This window comes from Empidonax traillii, unplaced genomic scaffold (assembly GCF_003031625.1).
Source record: "Empidonax traillii isolate 1590-97213 ecotype Southwest subspecies unplaced genomic scaffold, ASM303162v1 scaffold584:size400879, whole genome shotgun sequence".
In the NCBI taxonomy this organism is placed as follows: Eukaryota; Metazoa; Chordata; class Aves; order Passeriformes; family Tyrannidae; genus Empidonax; species Empidonax traillii.
This window is the reverse complement of record NW_020955777.1, coordinates 283,860-301,547: the sequence shown is the minus strand read 5'-3', so window position 1 is coordinate 301,547 and position 17,688 is coordinate 283,860. Positions and strand designations below refer to the sequence as shown.

General features: G+C 45.5%; 1 protein-coding gene across 1 annotated transcript in view; it reads right to left on the bottom strand.

The window, feature by feature from the left end:
• The window catches only part of PSME4 (proteasome activator subunit 4), a 44,296-nt gene that overhangs the window by 24,946 nt on the left and 1,662 nt on the right, over positions 1-17,688 (bottom strand). The window contains exons 2-12 of the mRNA XM_027898210.1: positions 13,462-13,602; positions 12,904-13,020; positions 8,654-8,698; positions 7,823-7,972; positions 7,474-7,537; positions 5,296-5,370; positions 4,678-4,800; positions 4,153-4,245; positions 2,899-3,164; positions 1,371-1,557; positions 617-706 (exon numbers count right to left, since the gene is read on the bottom strand). Of these exons, the coding sequence (XP_027754011.1) occupies positions 617-706; positions 1,371-1,557; positions 2,899-3,164; positions 4,153-4,245; positions 4,678-4,800; positions 5,296-5,370; positions 7,474-7,537; positions 7,823-7,972; positions 8,654-8,698; positions 12,904-13,020; positions 13,462-13,602 (1,351 nt within the window). The remainder of the gene's footprint in view (positions 1-616; positions 707-1,370; positions 1,558-2,898; positions 3,165-4,152; positions 4,246-4,677; positions 4,801-5,295; positions 5,371-7,473; positions 7,538-7,822; positions 7,973-8,653; positions 8,699-12,903; positions 13,021-13,461; positions 13,603-17,688) is intronic.

Here is a 17,688-nt window from a genome sequence, read left to right as displayed (position 1 = left end):
GGGCAAACTGCACCTACTGGTGCTCTCTGAGCTACAGAAAGTCTTGAGGGAGCAAACAGGTGTGGTGATAAGGGGGATAAGACTCACTGTCTAATGGTGTTACTATCTCTTGGCTGAAGAGGATTAAAAAGCATCTGAAGAGAAAGTAATAGAATCTCAGTCAGGAAAGGGAAGAGGAACAGGTGTTTATTTAAAGAGGAAAACAGCTCTGAAAAATGAAAAAAAAACCAACCCTAATTCACTATTTAAAATAACTACCATGTTGGGTTTTTTTTTGTGTTGTTTTGTGTTTCATGGTGGCAAGAACTTTCAAAAAATTAAGAGTAGCAAAGCTATTTTAATACAAAAATTTACATGGCAAGTGACCTCTGGAGAAAACATAGTCCAACCTCCTGCCCAAAGCAGGGAAAGCTCAAACAACACTACCCAGGGCCCTTCAGCAACTAAGTTTTGACATTTAAATGTTAAATTGCTGGAATTTCACATTCTCTACAACAAGAAATGCTCAGAACACACAATTTGCACACTGCCCAGCAGCAAACACGATTCAGAACTTATCATACACTGCCAGAAATTCAACTGAAAACTAAGTGATAGCTTTGCCTTCACAACTCACCTCTGAAAGATCATCTCTCTCTTGCAATACAGATGAACAGTCTACTAAAGGCACCAAAGTAGAAAACGTTGCAATGAACTGGAATGTAATCTGTTGGGAGTTGCAAACAGCTCTTCAGTCAATTGTATTCTACACATTAAAAAGCTTTTGCAATTTATAGGAGTTAAAGCAAATCACACTAAAACAAAGAAAAAACTCCAGAGCCCAATTCTTACACCCCAAAACTTCAATAGTTATTTCAGATTTCACAGATAGGACTTCCTAGTAAGCACTGTACAAAAATTCTCAGCTTTCTGAGTAAAGAAACTATTATTTTGTGCTAAACTTTAAAGTTACAAACCCCTATAATGCTGAAATTGTTTTAAGTAAATTCATATGAATTCCTGAAGGTGTGGACTTTCAGAACCTAATGTAATGAAAACCCAACTATAAAGGTCTTTCTTTTGATGTTAGAGGACTAGGAATATTTGCTAGGAGCTCTGGAGCACCTGTTTAATCTTGTTGTGCAGAGCTGCCCAGAAAGTCAGTACAGTGCTTATCACAATCCCTTTGCACTGTCCAGTGAGCCAAAAGCATTATCCTAAATTAGAGGGCTGAAATATTAAATTTTTACATATAGAAAGGCTAAGAAATTCTGGCCACACGAGTTACCTGCTTTCGCAGAAACATAAGAATTTTTCTCCATAAAATACGACGCAATATTTAGGTGGGTGGCTCCTGATCTTCTGAAAACAGGAGCTATTTCCCCACTCACCATGCACTTGCTGAAGTCGTTGGGGTCCACCCCGGGCAGGGCTCTCATCAGCAGAGGTAGCATGTGAGTTGGACCTTCGGGAAACCACCTGCCCCCGCTGACCAGGCTGCGAGCCACGCCGATGACACAGCTCAGGGTGGCTGTCAGCTGGTGGGGCTCCGTCAGGGTCTCAAGGGCAGGGTACGTCCTGTAAGATCGAGGACAGTCACGTTAGCAACAAGAACGTTCCAAAGGAAATAGAAGTGGACTGCACATGTTTTCTGCAGAAAGGGTTAAAAAAAAAACCCCAAACCAAATCCTGCACGAAAAATTCAAGCTTATCATGGGTTCTAAAATGGTTTTCTCAGCGTTTTTCCACGGACTTTAAATTGATCTGTTCCCACGTTCCCTCCATTTGATCAGTGCTGTCCACCAGCAATCCAGGATTAAATAATCACTGCACGGGTTCCTCCATTCAAAGCTACAATGACTTCCCCTGAAGGGCACAGTTTGCACTTTAGGCAAGGGCAGGGTCCTTGAGGCAAGCATGGAAATGTGCCTCAGCTGTCTCTGAATAGAGAGGGGATCTCTTACTTCATGGTACACTGAAGTCTAGACCTTTTTACCAAAACCTGTGAGGTTACTGTGACTGATAAACATTTTTTTTTGTTTACACTCAGTACTTTCCAGCAAACTGCAACACTTCTTACTGCCCCCAAGAACCCACAGCTCAGACAAGAGTCAGAGTGCTACCCCTGCCCTACGTCACCCAGAGCACAGCTCAGCCAAGTGACTGTGGGACTGCAGCCAAGGCAAACATTCCAGGGATAGTCTGAACTGCAGAGCAGACGTGGAGGCTGCTCTCAAAACAGAAAGAGCAGCCATAGCCGGCACTGCTGCCCTTCCTGGAGCTGCTGTGCCTGAAATGGCTCACACAAGAGCAGATTTAGCAAGTTTTTACAAACAGTTGAGTCAGTGAGGTGTGGAACGCAGGAAGTGCTCTTCAGTCAAACTCCTTTCTCCACTGGGTTTAAAATACACGTTGCTGAAGCACAAAACGCTGCCCAGGGAACGTGGATAGGGCCTGGGAGGAAAGCTTTTCACTGGAGCAGGAAGGAGTTACGCTTCTTTTTGGAAATTTCAGGCACCGAGGCACTAAAATAGTGCAAGCAAGCTAAGTGTTTCACAGGAGCACATATCTGGTGACTTGCTTATGAAGTCAGAGCCATGACAGCGATTTTAAACAACCTGTAACTGGAACATAACCCGAACGAAACAGAAATATAAAATATATGTTTACTGCTACACAACCCTCACGTGTATCTGGCCCAACTGAAAGCCAGAGGTGTCTTATGAATAAAGGGCTGCTTTTTCAACTGATCCACCCACTATCTGACAAAAAATGCTAACAGAAACGCACAGCACCTGAGCACTGACTACCCTAAATCACAGGAGCTGTCCACAGCTCTAGTTCTCCAGAACTAGTCCATTTGCCCCAAAACAAATCAAATAAATTAAAATGAAAATTAAAGTCCTCCCCTGCTCTTACCTCTCAAGCACAGGTGGAATTACTAACTCAGGGCGCATCAGGGCCAGGTTCTGCAGGGCCTGGGCAGCCTCCAGGCTCCCCGTTTTACTGAACATGGCCAGGAGAACAGGCTGGATGATGCACTGCACAAAGTCTGTCACGTCCTGGTCCGTGAGTTTGTGGCTCTCGGGCACGGGGGTCAGCCAGGTGGCCTTCTTGTAGCGCTCGCGGTGCAGCCTCCTCACCACACCGCTGGGCAGCCTCTGCAGCAGCTTCATCAGCTTGTTCTGCCAACACACAAGAAATGCTGGGCACTGGCTCGGCAGCAGCAGGATCTGAGCTCCTCAGTGCACAAGAGACAACTAACAACCCAAACTCTCGGAGTTACACCCCCACAATACAGCAGAGCTCGCAAGAGCTCTAAAACACAACGTTCAGCATTTGTCGTTAAACTTCATTGCCCAAAATATCAGTGATTATGCTGCCAGCACTGTGCCCTAGGATTAAAAACAAAAATTCAGGAGAAACACATGGAAAGGACATAGTCAAGAATCCAGATTGTTTACCAGTAATTAGGGCACCTTCGGGAGCACTCTCTGCACATTCATGTGTAGGCAAATACAAGTCAGCTCCTCTGGCACTGTGACCAGCCTTGCTGTTTTCTCCTCTACCTTCTACCAGCTATCACAGGGAGATTGTTACATCCTCTAGCAGAGGACTCCACTAGTTACACCATCGAAAAGTTATGCTTCAAAGCAGAGATGCATTAAAAATCCTTTTGCTTTGTTCAGTGGAATCACAGAACTGTTTGGTTGGAAGGAACCTCAAAGCCCACGCAGTTCCAGTCTCCTGCCATGGGCAGGGACACTCCCACCAGACCAGGTCGCTGCAAGCCCCATCCTAGGTTCTGGTGACCTGGAGACGGCAGGTCAGTCACACAAAAGCTACCCCACACCAGCAATGCTGATGCTGTGCATCACCCTCCTTTCGAGTGCTGACTTCTGTTCCTGGCTATACATGAATTGGGGGTGTTGTTTTGGACTTCCAAACTGCAGCTGGGTGAGATGTTTGGAGAATACTCCCGTGTCAGCTGTGGTGCTGGCATGAAAATGAGAGCATGGTCTGAACGACAGTGCAGTCACAGAGACCTGAATTCTCAAGATGCAAGCAGCACACAGCACCACAGTCTGGCTGCTGCAGCGCACAGGGCATTGACCAGCAGGTCTGACAGGCTGAAATTACAGCCAGTTCTTGTGGTACCACACAGACACTCACCAGCCAGCGCCCGTTGTTGGAGGGATGGTAGAAAGAGGCAATGCTGTTGAACAGGCCAGACAAGTGCTTCTGCACCAGCTTACTGGGGCCACCCTGCAAGAAACAAACCACGGCGTTTTGTGGCACAGAACGAGGTTAAAATGAACAGGCAGCAGTACACAAAGTGCAAGTGGAGCGTTCTCCCCATGGCAAGACCTCAAACAAAGCACCAAATCCCATCCCACTCTCAGCTCGGCACTAACAGCATGTTCTCTCCATCCCATCTGCTGAGGTTCACCCTAAAAGAGGACTCGGGGGTTCATCAGGTCCCCAGTGTGTCCCCACAGTGGCATCTGCAGCTGCGAAATAACCACCTCCACCTCCAGTCCACGCTGACAGTGGAACGATGGACTTGAAAACAAAACTTGGGGAAAAAAGCCTAAACCCACTCCTTTGCAACGAGCTCAACATTACAGACACTCATCTTAAGAACATACTTCAGGCTCTGCATGGGTCTGTGGTTCCCTTTATGAAGAAGTCACTCACCATCATGGCTGTGATCCACATGACTGCATGTCCTACATCGTAAGCGTTTGTCAGGAACCTCGGAACAACCACCTGATTGCTCCCCACTGGAAGATTTAAACTCCTCAGAATCCTTGTAAAAATCTGAGAAGCAGGAAAACAAGCATCGGCATAAATTAATTTATGCCATCAAGCTGGCATAAAATTAATTTTCTAATCAAAAGGTGTTTGGTGGGTCTGGTTTTTTAAAGCCACGTAAGTGCCATGAATATTTTTTTTTTAAATAAATCTACAAGCTCAAAGATTCCAAAGGTCATATATATTATTAATCACAAGAATATGACTAAGGCCCTCCCCAGAAGAACATGGGGTTAATTATACAATCAGACAGCACTTGTACAGTCAGGATTGTTGCTGGTTTGGCTCAGCCAGGTGATAACAGTAACAGCTTCCAGCGTGTCTCTTCCAAAAGGACGGCTCCATTTTTCACAGTTGAACATAAATGGATGCACCAAATTTGAAAAACTGGGCCAGTGCAGTGTAAAACCCACACAAGGAGTCTGAATTATTCCTGGCATGGGAACGCCGAAGCCTTATCTCTGAGCAAGCAAAGCCATCTCCTGAAGCGAGAGCTCCCACCTTTGGAACGTACGGATCCCAGTCTATGTACCCGATGTTGTCCGTGGCCAGGCGAGCAAAGAGGTTCACCAGATGCTAAAAACCACCAGAAAAACAGGGAATGTTCATTAGAATATATAGATAATAATATATCTGCTTCAGCTATGCAAGATAAAAGCTCCCCCTGGCACTAAAGCACTTGTAAAGGGAGATTTCGCTCCAGGAGAACCATCACTGCCCTAAAATAGCTCCTGTACACAGACATGGCAGAAAATCCCACCAAGGCCTCTGTTCAGCCTTGCCCAATATTGAGCTATTTAGGGCCATTTAAGCTCTGCAGGATCCATCCTAATCAACGTGTGCTGGCTGTCACATTCCTGTGCTTTGGTTTAAACACATCTGTGGCTTGCAAAGGTCACGGGCATCAGCTGTCAGCTTCTGTCCAGGAAGAATTAGGCACTCCATCACCAGCAGACAGCCCCCTGAATCCAAGGGAACTGAAAGATGTCCTCAGGGAAGGGAATTATCGTGGCTAAATCAGAAAGGAGATGAAGTCTCACTCTCCTGATCGTGGAAAAAAGCACATCAACCAGCAACTCTCCTTGAAGGAGCTTGTCCAAATCAGGACGTACCAGTCAGGCTCTTGGTGCCTCTTCCAGGACCTCAAAGCCAAAAGGAGGGGCTTGAAAGAATCCTGCCTAATTCAGAGACACACAGGCACAGAGGGACAGTTCATCTCTCTGTCTGCAGGGCACAACAAGCTTTGGAAAACCCCACAAGCCACACCTGACACAGCCTGAAACAAGGCTTACATTTTCTCCAGTGACCCACCTTCTTGGCTTGGTATGAGGAAATAGCCACTGACAAAGTGCCTGCTGTGCACACAGACAATTGATCCTACAGTTCCCCTTCAGTGTAATTCCTGCCACAGCAAGCTGAGGAGAAGCTTGCAGCACACAGAGGCTTAAATGGGATTGCAGAGTCAGAGCCTGCACGTCTAATTATCTGCATCCAAGCCTGGTGATGTGAACAAGCCTGACTTTGGGAAGTGGGCAAGACAGCAAAGGAAACAAGAAGTGAAAGCTTGGGGGGAAAAAAGCAGGCAAACTGTCAGAATCCAGTTATCAGAGCTAACTTCTGAAAGAGGGCTGAGGATTATTTGTTAAACTGTTTGACAGAAACAAATCAAATCACGATATTCAAGTGCAGGCTGTCATTGCTCTGTCAGAAACAGACTTAGGATTTTTTTGGGGCGGGAATGGCCATCAGGAAGGTGCAAAAGTGTGTACAGACAATCTCAAACAGAGCTTTGGCATCACCCACGTTCAGAAGCGGTCAACTGCCAACTGCTGGGACCTGAACTGTCTCCCTGGATTTGTGATGAAACAAAACTGGAGCCAAAACCACCTACGGGATGTGGGACAAAGGCAGCGTTAAGTGGTGGTTTGGGAATCAGCTTCCTCCACAGACACGGAGGAGCTCCCCTGGTGGAGATGGGCAGGAGATTAGCAGAAGCAGCCAGATGGTCAATGAGCTTATGTTCGTACCGAGTACGGGGAAAAAAGCTGGTGGCAGGCCAAGTTTCACTGCAGCACAGCCCAGCTCACACCCCCAGCACCTGAGCTGCGGTTGGGGGGCTCAGCAGGGAGCTGCTCAGGCCTCAGGTTTGCATCTGACCCTGCGAGACACAGCAAGGGCACACGGGTACACGGCACACCGTCTGCCCGGGAAGATACAGCCCAAGGGAACTTCTGACCATGGGGAGTGCAGGTTCTCTACTGTATTCCAAAAAAAAGACAACAGCAACTCATTGCAGTGAGGGCAAAACATCACCACTCAAAATGAGGGACCACTGATGTATTAAGATAAGGACAGGACATAATTGTAATTTATAGAAACCACAGCAGCACTTTGAACAACTCCAAGTATTAGCAGGCAGCATTCCCAAGGCTGGAAAGAAAAGCCAGTCTGAGCTAGCCATTAAATAATGTTCATCAAGCACCACTGCAGTCTCATTTATTCAGACAGTAATTGCTTGCTACCAACAATGAAATTATTGTCTCTGCTTTCTTGTGCTAGTTAATGCAGAAGGGAAAAAAAATCCATTATATGACTGTTTGGCTTCAATTCCTTGCAGGCACACTGTAGGAATATTTAAATGAGGGTTTCTTCTAGTGTAGGTGAAAAGCAAATACTTACCCCTTCCCACTGGGGAAGATTTTGAACTGACACCCAAAGGCCTATAAATTCATCAAACCAAAGCCTGAAAGAGAACAGAATTAAAATAATCTAACATTGACATTAACCTCACTTCCCTCTGCCTCACGCCCCGAAATTTGCCCCTGGTGACCCACGGGCACGAGTGGCATCATCTCCACCTCCGAGTTCCCCCGAGGCCGAGGAGTAAACCCTCCCCACTCACACTGCCCTTTCCAGAGCGCATTCCCTCCCTCCTGCTCCGTGATCCCTGCGTGCAGGACACACAAACAGCCCTTCTGATGGCTCAGAGAGAACCCCCGCGGTGCTTTCAGGGGGTCCTGACACCCACCTGAAGCCCTTGTGGTGAAGCTCAGGGGGGAGGGTGGTGGGCAGGAAGAGCTCGAAGTAGGTGATTGCCTTCTGCATGGTCACATCAAAGGGACACATCAAAGGCCTCCACTCATCCAGCATCTCCCCAGTGGCGTCTTCTGGGAAATACCTGGAAACCAGGAAACCGATGAACACACACGGACTTGGCTTTAAAGCTGGGGTCAATTTTTTTTTCAGACATAATGAAAACCAGCTACTAATTTGTCATAAATGCCCGTTTTCCAGGAAAACCACGTGCCCAGGGGCCATTGCAGGCAGCCCTCAACTCCACAGAGCCCTCACAGAACAGAGGCAAATCAAGCACATCATGGTGCATCATTTTAAGAACACAAATTGAAGGGTTCTTGTCTTGTTGGACCAGAAAAGAATCTGTACAATGCAAAACCACCCCACCGTGAAGGCTGGATAAAAATCCGGCAACTACTGTTCACATTATTAAAAAGATCACCTAAGGCACAAGGATCATTTATAGAAAGATTACAAGAATGCTGATTATTAAATTACTGTTAAACCAAAGTAAATACCTATGCAGTGCAGTATTTAAAATGCACAGCAGATACAGCTGTTTATACAACATCATTACTGCAGCCAAGGCCGTTAAAAAGCTAAAAAAAGTATCCCAGGGAAGTCTCCACCCTCCACCCTGGACTTTTAAACCTGAGGGGGCAACACCAGCCAAACAATGAGAGGTAAAATGGAGAGGGGGTTTTGTGTTTTGGGGTTTTTTAAATGCTTTTCTTCCCCCTCTTAAGGTAAGATCAGAGATATTAACCATGGCACAAACACTTACGGCCTGCAGCTCTTCACAAGGGTTTTCAGGACACTTTCCACAGAACTGCAACGAGAAAGGAGACATTAGGAATAATAAATGACCACATTTCAGTGACAGCATAAAGCAAACAGCCCTTTGCTGACCTCTCCCTCGAGAGCTTAAGATAATGTTGATGCAATTAACTGTCTTCTGTGAACATGCAGCAGCTAATTCCCTTCCACACAGACCTAACCACAGCACTTAAAACTGCTCTGCTCGGCTCCTGGTTCTGCTTTTCACGTTCTACTCTGGCATTTCCTGCTTTGAAGTGAAGAATTATTATCATTTCTTGAGAGCAGCCTCCTGCACTTTATCCATGAACAATCAGCAGAACAAAGTAACTTCTTGGGGAAGTTGAAAACACAAATGGAAAAACAGGCTTATGGGCTTGATGAGTCAGATAAATAAAGGCAACAGACTTCAGGAGGTTGTTATTTTTCAGCTCCAAACATCATATCTGACCTTTGCAGTGTGGTTTTGGTTGTTGCCCAGCGGTTCTAAGAAGGAGAAGTGAACTGCCTGCAAACCGAGGGTTATGTCAGTCGGGTCCCTCCCAAAGAACAGCTGATTTTAGAAGTGTTTTCATCCATAGCAAGGACATTATTTGAGAGATCATTTCAACACACACTGTCACGGGATGCCACCAAAGCACTGAAGGACTAAATCTCAGAATAACCAAGAATAAAAGGGGGGGGAGCAGAGAGATCAACCATAAAGGTAATAAATGGTCACATTCCTCAAATCTTCCATTTATCACACAACCACCTCAGGACTAAACTGCACTTTTATCCAAAAACATTCCCTGAATGAAAAAATTAAAGTTCTGGCAGAAGAACTTCCTACACCTTTTAGATATGCTTTGTGTACTCTGAACAGAAATACTGCATCCTTTATTCAGCACCCAAAACATACAGAAATGCCATTTTGCTCAGAAAAAGATGATGCAAATGTATCATCTTTATTTACCAAAGGTCAATTAATTTTGAGACACACCAACACTGAGCATGCACACACTGTCTCTCCAGTCCTACACAAAATACAGTGATCCCACCCAAGCCAGGAGAAATATAACATGGAGAAACCACTCTTTTGAGTGCAAGTCAGAAAAAGCCCAGCCAGCCCGCAGAGCAGGACTCCAGCTCCTAGGAGATGCAAAATTAGGGATAGTTTAGGCAACAGTCAAGTCAGGACCGCTCCCAGAAAGAAAATTTTGAGCTGACTGATAAAATTTGGAGAGGAATGACCAACTATTCATTACACAAAAACCAGATCAAACTCTGCAGGAGGCTCAGGAAAATTCTGAGTTCAAGCGAATATTGTCCTTGAACGAGTTAGAAAACAGGTAACAGTTGTTCCAAGAGTAGAGAAATAAAGCATGAACCAGCAACGTTCCTTAGGAGCATTAAAGATGAGCCTGATAAATGTCTGTGTGACAAAACAAACCAGCTCTGCCCATACTGTCACACTCACGAGTGTCACGAAGGAAAACCTGAAGGAGGGGAATTTTAATAAACACAGAGGCCAGAGGTCAAGTTTTCAGTCAGATCTCGGCACCTGCCAGCGTGAGAGAGCGAAGGAGAAAGACTGGGATGTCCCCTCCTGGCTTCTGATCCCCACTTTAGGAAGGCAGGAAATAAAAAACAACAGCAAGATGACTTTGCATCCAAGGAACCTCCCCCCAAGAGACAGTCCAAGAACAGCCCAACCAGAGGAGACATCCTGTCCTGTTCCCAGCTGGTGACTTCGAGTGAGGACAGGACAGGACAGCACAGCTGGGGAGACTACTAAAAAACACCCACCACCACTCTGAAGCCCTGCCATTAGTTATCTTTTGGGCACTACATATTTATTTTCTTCTCTTGGAAAGGTGATATTGCTTTGCAAACATGGGGGGGGGGTTCCTGCCTTTTCAAAGACAAGCACGTTTCAGTTAAAATGATGAACACAAACTGACAGTGTTGACTCATTATCAAAGAACAGTAGGAGCACAAATTTCAGTTTTTCAGGAGAGGTTTGGGCTGGAAGGGAAATTCTGGTCCTGAAATGGACACTCATCACAGAGTTTAAATTAAGACAATGAAAAGAGCAAGCAGTTATAGTTTCACAAGTTATTTTAGAGAACTCCCACCACCACCACTGGTACAACTAAACCTTTCTTTCTAAAATACCCCAAACAAAGCAAAACCCACCGCAATTCCACTGCCACTTACACCAGTTTTCTGCATTTCTTATACACCAAAATTCCTGCTGCTTTCCCTGCAAGAATTCCTGGTGAACTCCCGACACAGAAGTTCTTCACAGCCCCAAGGTTGTGGCTGGGTGGATTTTCCAGCAGCCATGACCTCACTGCTAAAGCACTTTCCATGATTTCACTGGTTTAATAGGAAGGTACATTCACTCCAGAACGTGCTCCTGCACCAACACTGATTTTATCCATGGCCAGACACAACAGCTATTCCAGAGTAAAATCCACCTCTCATTTGACCCCCGAAATACATTTGCTGGTTAAATTAGTTAAATTAGAGCCGCTGATCAGCCACTTCACACACGTTCTCTCGCTCCCCAATTAGAAGATTTCACATCCAGTGCGACATTCTCATCACCGGTGGTGTCATGTTAAATACTGGGTTTCCAAAACAACCATTTATGCAGAGAACTCCCCCTGTGTGCCAAGTGTTACAGTCCCAACAGAACATGCAGAAGATACATCAGCCAGAGCTGAACAACAAAAAGTCTTTCTTACCACCTATGCAAAACATTAAGCACAAATGTTTTAGGTGAGGACCAGCCTGGTCGATTTGAACTGAATGTGAAAAAAAAAAAAATAAAAAAAAAAGAATTAAAACAAGAGTTAATTGAACAGCTATTAATCAAATCAGCTTTTTAAAAGTATCCCTTGATTTGCACCAAAAAGACACCCCTCAAACAAGAAGGAGCACTGTATGAGAAGGGATCGCACTGCATGGAGTGGTAAAACCAAGTGAAGCACAGACCATCCCACCCGAGACCTTCCTCCCAGCTCAGCCTCCTTCTCCCTCCTGGAAAAGTCCCCTCCCCACTGCCAAGTTCCTCACCCAGTTAATGAGAAGTGACCCCCCCAAGCAGGGGGTGCAGGTGCAAAAGTAAAGACTAAAATAAAAATAAACCAAGGAAGGATCTGCTCTTTCGCATTTTCACCTACAACTACCAAAATACTGTAACTGAGCAAAATGGTTCTTCCAGCTCCACAGACACCAGAGAAATCCAGCCCCAAACGCTCCATAACAAGTGACAAGGCTCCCTGTATTTTCTGCTCGTGTCCCCTATCAGCAAGAGGATCTCCCCCTCAGGAATCACTGCTTCAGCACCATTCAGAAAGCTATTTTTTAAAAAGCAAATCAAGCATTTTCACCTGCAGTTCTTTGCATGAACCTTCAACTCAACCAAACGTAAGGCATTATCCACGTGCTACCTTTTAATAATCTGTGGTTTACAGAGCAGGACTTTCCCAACTGCAATCATTAGGAAAACTGCAATCCTGGAAATCTGACAGTTGGGGAGGGATTGACAGGCAAAGAAAGCAAAGAAAACAAAGTTCTCAGTTTTAAAATCACTAGAACGTGTCTAAAATTCTTAACTGGGGGAAAAATGATTTCTCCCTCTCATGGCATCTCTTTCAGTATATCCATGGATTTTCTACAGCAGGTACTTCACTTCCCTTGGTGTGGATCCCAGATCCTGGGAATCCCGCACAGATATTTAAGGACAGAATCATTTCTATTTTTTCCCAAACCCTTATTGTGTTACAGAGCAGCAGGCATTTAATGCCTGTGCTGGTTTTGACTGGGATAAAGTTAATTTTCTTCACATTCCTCCCTGTCTTTAGCCCCACCCCTGAGTTTTCCCAATCCTCCCCTCACCCTGTGAGCGAGTGGCTGTGCAGGGCTGGGTTGCCAGCTGGGGTTAAACCACCACAATATTGTTAAATTTGTTAAACCCTGGGTTACCATCCCAAAAGAAGCTGACCAGGCCCCCTGTTCCAGCACAGTTAGAAACACGATGACAAACCCAAGCAGAGGGAGCTCCATGATTCAGTGCAGCCCTGCATGCAATTATTGAAATATGCTCATGAAAACACAACCAGGGTATTTCCCATGTATCAAATTCCAGGGATTAGAAGCAAATTACAAAGTGCTTCAAAGCATTAAAGGCACTCGTGGCCCAGCAAATGTTTCAAAAGGGGAACTTACTTGGGAAACCAATTTAATCCCAGATGTTCTGTTTTGGAGTACAATATCCTCTCCAGCATTTCATAAAGCGGTCTCCACGGCAACTCCAAATCATCCCTGGAAAGCAGCTCTTTTTTCCTGGTAGGAAACAAAACACCAAGCCCTTCAGGATGAAACATTTACACGGAACACCCCAGCCCCTGCTCCCACTTTGGCACCCACCGCAGGAAGGCCGGGCAGCAAAAAGCTGGCCCCTGGCAGCATTCCCAAGATTTTCCCGACTAAGAGAAATAAACACTATTGAGTTGTGAGCCAGCCCTCACCTTCCCCCTGGTTGAGATTAAACCTTGGCTCTCTGAGATGTTTGCTTTTCCTTATAGGGGGGGAAAAATTACCTTCTTCCATTCCAGTACCACCCCTAAAGCTGATGTTTGCACAGGGGGGGCTCCTGACCCCACAGCAGCTGCCCAGGGCAGGTGAGTGAGGTGACCTGGGGCAGCACACACTGTTACACACAGATAGAATGACCCTGAGTAAGCGCCCAGGGAGCATCCCCGGCAGGCAGGAAGGTGTCCTTACTTCAGCAGGTTTATGAGCAGCCGTGCAAAGCCCTGCATCATGCTGATCTCCAGCCTGGGAATGGTCACCAACTCATAGAGCAGCTTGATGAACAGCACGTGATCCTCTCTGCTGAACTTCCTGCCGTACAGGCGGATGTACCTGCCGGGAAACAGCCGGTGAGTCAGCAAGGTCTGGGGCACTCCCACATCACCCAGCCTGGAGCCACAACTCCTCTGACCGCCTGCCTGGGGAAACAAACCTCAAACCTGGCTCACCAGTCCAACAACGGCACACGGGCAGCCACAGCCACAGCAGGAATGACCAAATGAAGTTTACAGTCCCCTAAGGTCCTACAAATACTGCAGCTTCACAGACAGGCTAAAATTAAACCCAAAAGGTATCAGGTCAGGCCCAAATCCAATAGCTTCCAGTAACAACTGATTTAGACACTGAGTTTTCTGGGTGGTGTGTCCCACTGCTTCCCTTGTTTTCACTGCAGGGGTAGATCCCTCAGGAAAAACTCTGGGAGATGTGTTTGCTCTTTCCAAGTTGAGTTTGAAAAGAGGAATATGTTTTAAGTCTTAAAAGATATTCTGCCCCAGCAAAACCTACATAAGGTTCCAGGGCAGCATTTAATATGTGGCACAACTAGAAATTACTGCTCACTGGGAGACAACTTTTCACTTTTATTACTGCTCCAACTACTCCGAAAGATTCATCAGAAATCTGCTTTCCACTGCCCTTTTCCTTTTCCCAGTGATTTCAAGAGGGGAATTTCTAAATGTTTACATCTGATGGGCAGTATTTTCACTAATGTTCACTTCAACAGGTTGTGATTATTTTAAACAAAGCAAATGGGGGATAACCCACTTTCCCACCCCTAAAATGGACATGCAAAAAGAATCCTTAGGAAAACAAAAATGGGTGAGATAGATATATATATATATATATATATATATATATATATATATATATATATATATATAAAAGAAAGTGCAGAAGCCTGGAGAGTAAGTTTTAACTACAAAGAAACACAGAGATCCAATTTATCTGCCAGCTGCTATTTAAAACCGAAAATAAAGTGTTTGGCTGGTTCTCCTTCTTGACATTTGCTAACAACATTTCTGTTAAACAAAATGCTGTTTAATTAAGAAACAGAAGAAGGAGTGAATTGCACAGAAACGTGCTGAACACAGAGATGTCACTGCCCAGGCGCCAGGACCAGATGCCAAATTGCTCCTGTATTTTCCTTTATGTAGGAGGGAGGCAGAGTTTAAAAGGGTCAATTATTTGCCTTAATCCAGTTGAGCATTAAGGGAATGACAGAAAATAAATACTTCTAGAAAGGGGTGCTTAGCCTTTTCCTCCAATATTAAATGAGTGCATTCTAACAGAGGGGGAGTATTTTCAGAATATCCCCTCACAAGAGATGAAATATCCCCCTTACTAAATGAAAGAATACAGGCAGAACTTCATGAACTCAGGGGCTAACCACACACGTGCATGTTCACCATATATTTATAAATATATCCTGCCTTTTCAGGATTACAAAAAAATAGTTAATTGGGTTATGAGGGGGAAATTAATTCTAGAACCGAATTGTTCCAAAATAAAATTAAGATTTCTTACAAGAAAGCAGATAATACTACCCTGAGACCTGAACTCTCAAGTCCACTGCCCTTTTGGTTCCTCTGAGGTTTTATGAGCCCTGAACCTCAACCTGTCCTGCCAAAAGGGTAAATTAATTGTCCTTCATTGTGCTGGTCCCATGGGTTCTGATTTGGAGTTCAGCCACATGGAGAGAGCAAAAAGACAAGCAAGCAAACAAACAAAAGCCACTCACACAACCTAAGAAACATGATTAGGAAGTGAAAACTCTGTTTCCAGCTCCCTGCCTCCTGTCCAGAGTGCAGGGTCTCTGGAGATCACCAAACAGCCAAATTCCCTAATCCAGGGGTGCTGGCTGTCCAACCTCTCACTCCACAAGTACAATAGGCCTATTTTTAGGCAATGTGCTACCCTATCAAGTGACCACCCTGAAGTGCCCTAGAAAGTTGGCTGCTCTGCTACAGTTAAAAATTCCCCTCACTTAAGCTGAACAGAGCGCTCCCCCAAATTCCACTGCATTTCTGACCTGACCAAACATGCTGTCCACTTGCATTTTCTGATACCCAGCACAGGACCACGAGTGGTTTCAAGCTCAGATTTTGACAGATAACACCGAAAATAATGAATCCCGCTCAGCAGGGCTATTTAAATCACAGCACACACGTCCCTCATGTGTCCAGAGGACAGCTTCTATTTCACTGACAAAGATGAGAAAAAAGCTGTAAACCAAGGGTTTTAGGCAACAGTGGTTAAAGCACTCAGCAGAGTCCCCCTGAGACGTTCCCATCCTCCCTGTAACTTCGTGTCCTGTCACTCTCATTCCAAACAGCTGAGCTGCACTTCTTCCACACCTTACAGCAAGACAGTTAAATGTCATTTTGTAGTAAGTCTGTGCCTGCCAAGCACAAAAAATAACATTGTCAGTGACAGAAACTGTGTCCCTCAGCTTCAAACACCCCTGTCTACTGGAGCAGAAAGCACAGGAAGGCAACTGTGTGTCTTCCTGGCTGCAGAGTCCACTCCATGCACAGCGAGAATGAAATGTTTATGTTCTATTAACATGCTCATTTATTGGCTACGTTCTAAAAATAAATTTAAAAATTAGACCATCTATAAAACATGACAGAGAGAAAAACTGAAAGAGTGGGCACTTGTGACCTGGAGACCGTGAAAGGCTGCGGTGCAAGGCCAGCGAAGCAGATTATTGTGCTGCAAGCTGCTTTGCCCACACACGCTGGGGCAAGTTACCCAGCTGAGGTTCACTGCTCTGCTTTCACAACCAGCGGAGCATCTTACAAGGGACACAATTTACCAGCCAGACCTGGAGGACTCCCGGGGCGATGGTTACAGATTTGAGTGGCAATCTTTGAGGCAAGGAGCTGTACCTGCTTCAGGAGCCTCACCGAGTCATGAGTCACTCACTGCCCTCCCAGCAAAGCTCTCTCACCACACTCCACACACATCCCCACCAAAGGGCCAGTCGTCATTGCTGAAAAATACCCACAAAAGAATTATGCAAATCAGCTCACAGACATTCCACCTGATAAACTCCAACTCTGCCTCTTTTTTCCCCCTCCCTGCTCAGTTCATGACATCAGCCCAAAACAGCTGCACCAAGATAAACATGTGCAAGTCACGCTTCCAGCTGAGGGGTGTGTAAGAAATTCTCCCTGGCACCGTGAAATACTACTCAAATTATTAATTCAGAGAAAGAGCCGAGTTTCGCTTTCATTCTTTGCTGTGGCACAAAGAGCTGTGTGAAGCTGTGGGTCCCTGAGGGGGTGTAACTGTGCAGGTGTATCATCTGCACACCCTTGTTTTCCTGGCCGGGTTATCTGTTTGTACACATATCACTGGGTTTGTACTAACATTTGTATCTGCCTGTCTAAACAAGGAACAGATCAAAGACATAAAACACTTCACAGAATACTGCAGCCTTCATACCACTATGAAGATTCTGACCTTTCCTTTTTAATTCATTTATTAATTACAGCTGTCCAGAAGGGGAAAAGGGAGCAAGTTGATTTGGAGATGAATCCCCGACTATCAAGAGACACCAAACTCAAATTTTCTTGTCATTATTCTGTAATTTAATTTAGGTGTGACATCAGGACACCACATGTCTGGAAGTGTTTTACCCAGGCCTAAACTTTTATGGATGTATTTCTCAGAATCCCAGAAGGTTTGGGTTGGAAGGGACCTTAAAGCCCACCCAGTGCCACCCCCTGCCACGGGCAGGGACACCTTCCAGCAGCCCAGGTCGCTCCAAGCCCCGTCCAACCTGGCCTTGGACACTCCCAGGGATGGGGTGGCCACAGCTTCTCTGGAAGGCCAAATTCAGTCATCCCTGGGCCTTTTCCAGGCTGAACAATCCCAATCCTCTCAGCCTTTCATCCCACAGAAGTACTTTCTCAAGTCAAACTAAGCAGCACCACATCTCTCACGTTAACTACACCAGCTCATTTTTTACTCCAAGCCCACTGTTTCCTTCCCTGCCCACACCAAACACGCTCAGAGCCTCGCTGCACCTAATGTGCCACCCAGGAATCTTGGTACTAACAGGCATCAGACAAGCTGCACACACGCACAATGAACTCAAACTTCAAAGAGTAGGTGGAAAACCACAAATTAGAGCCC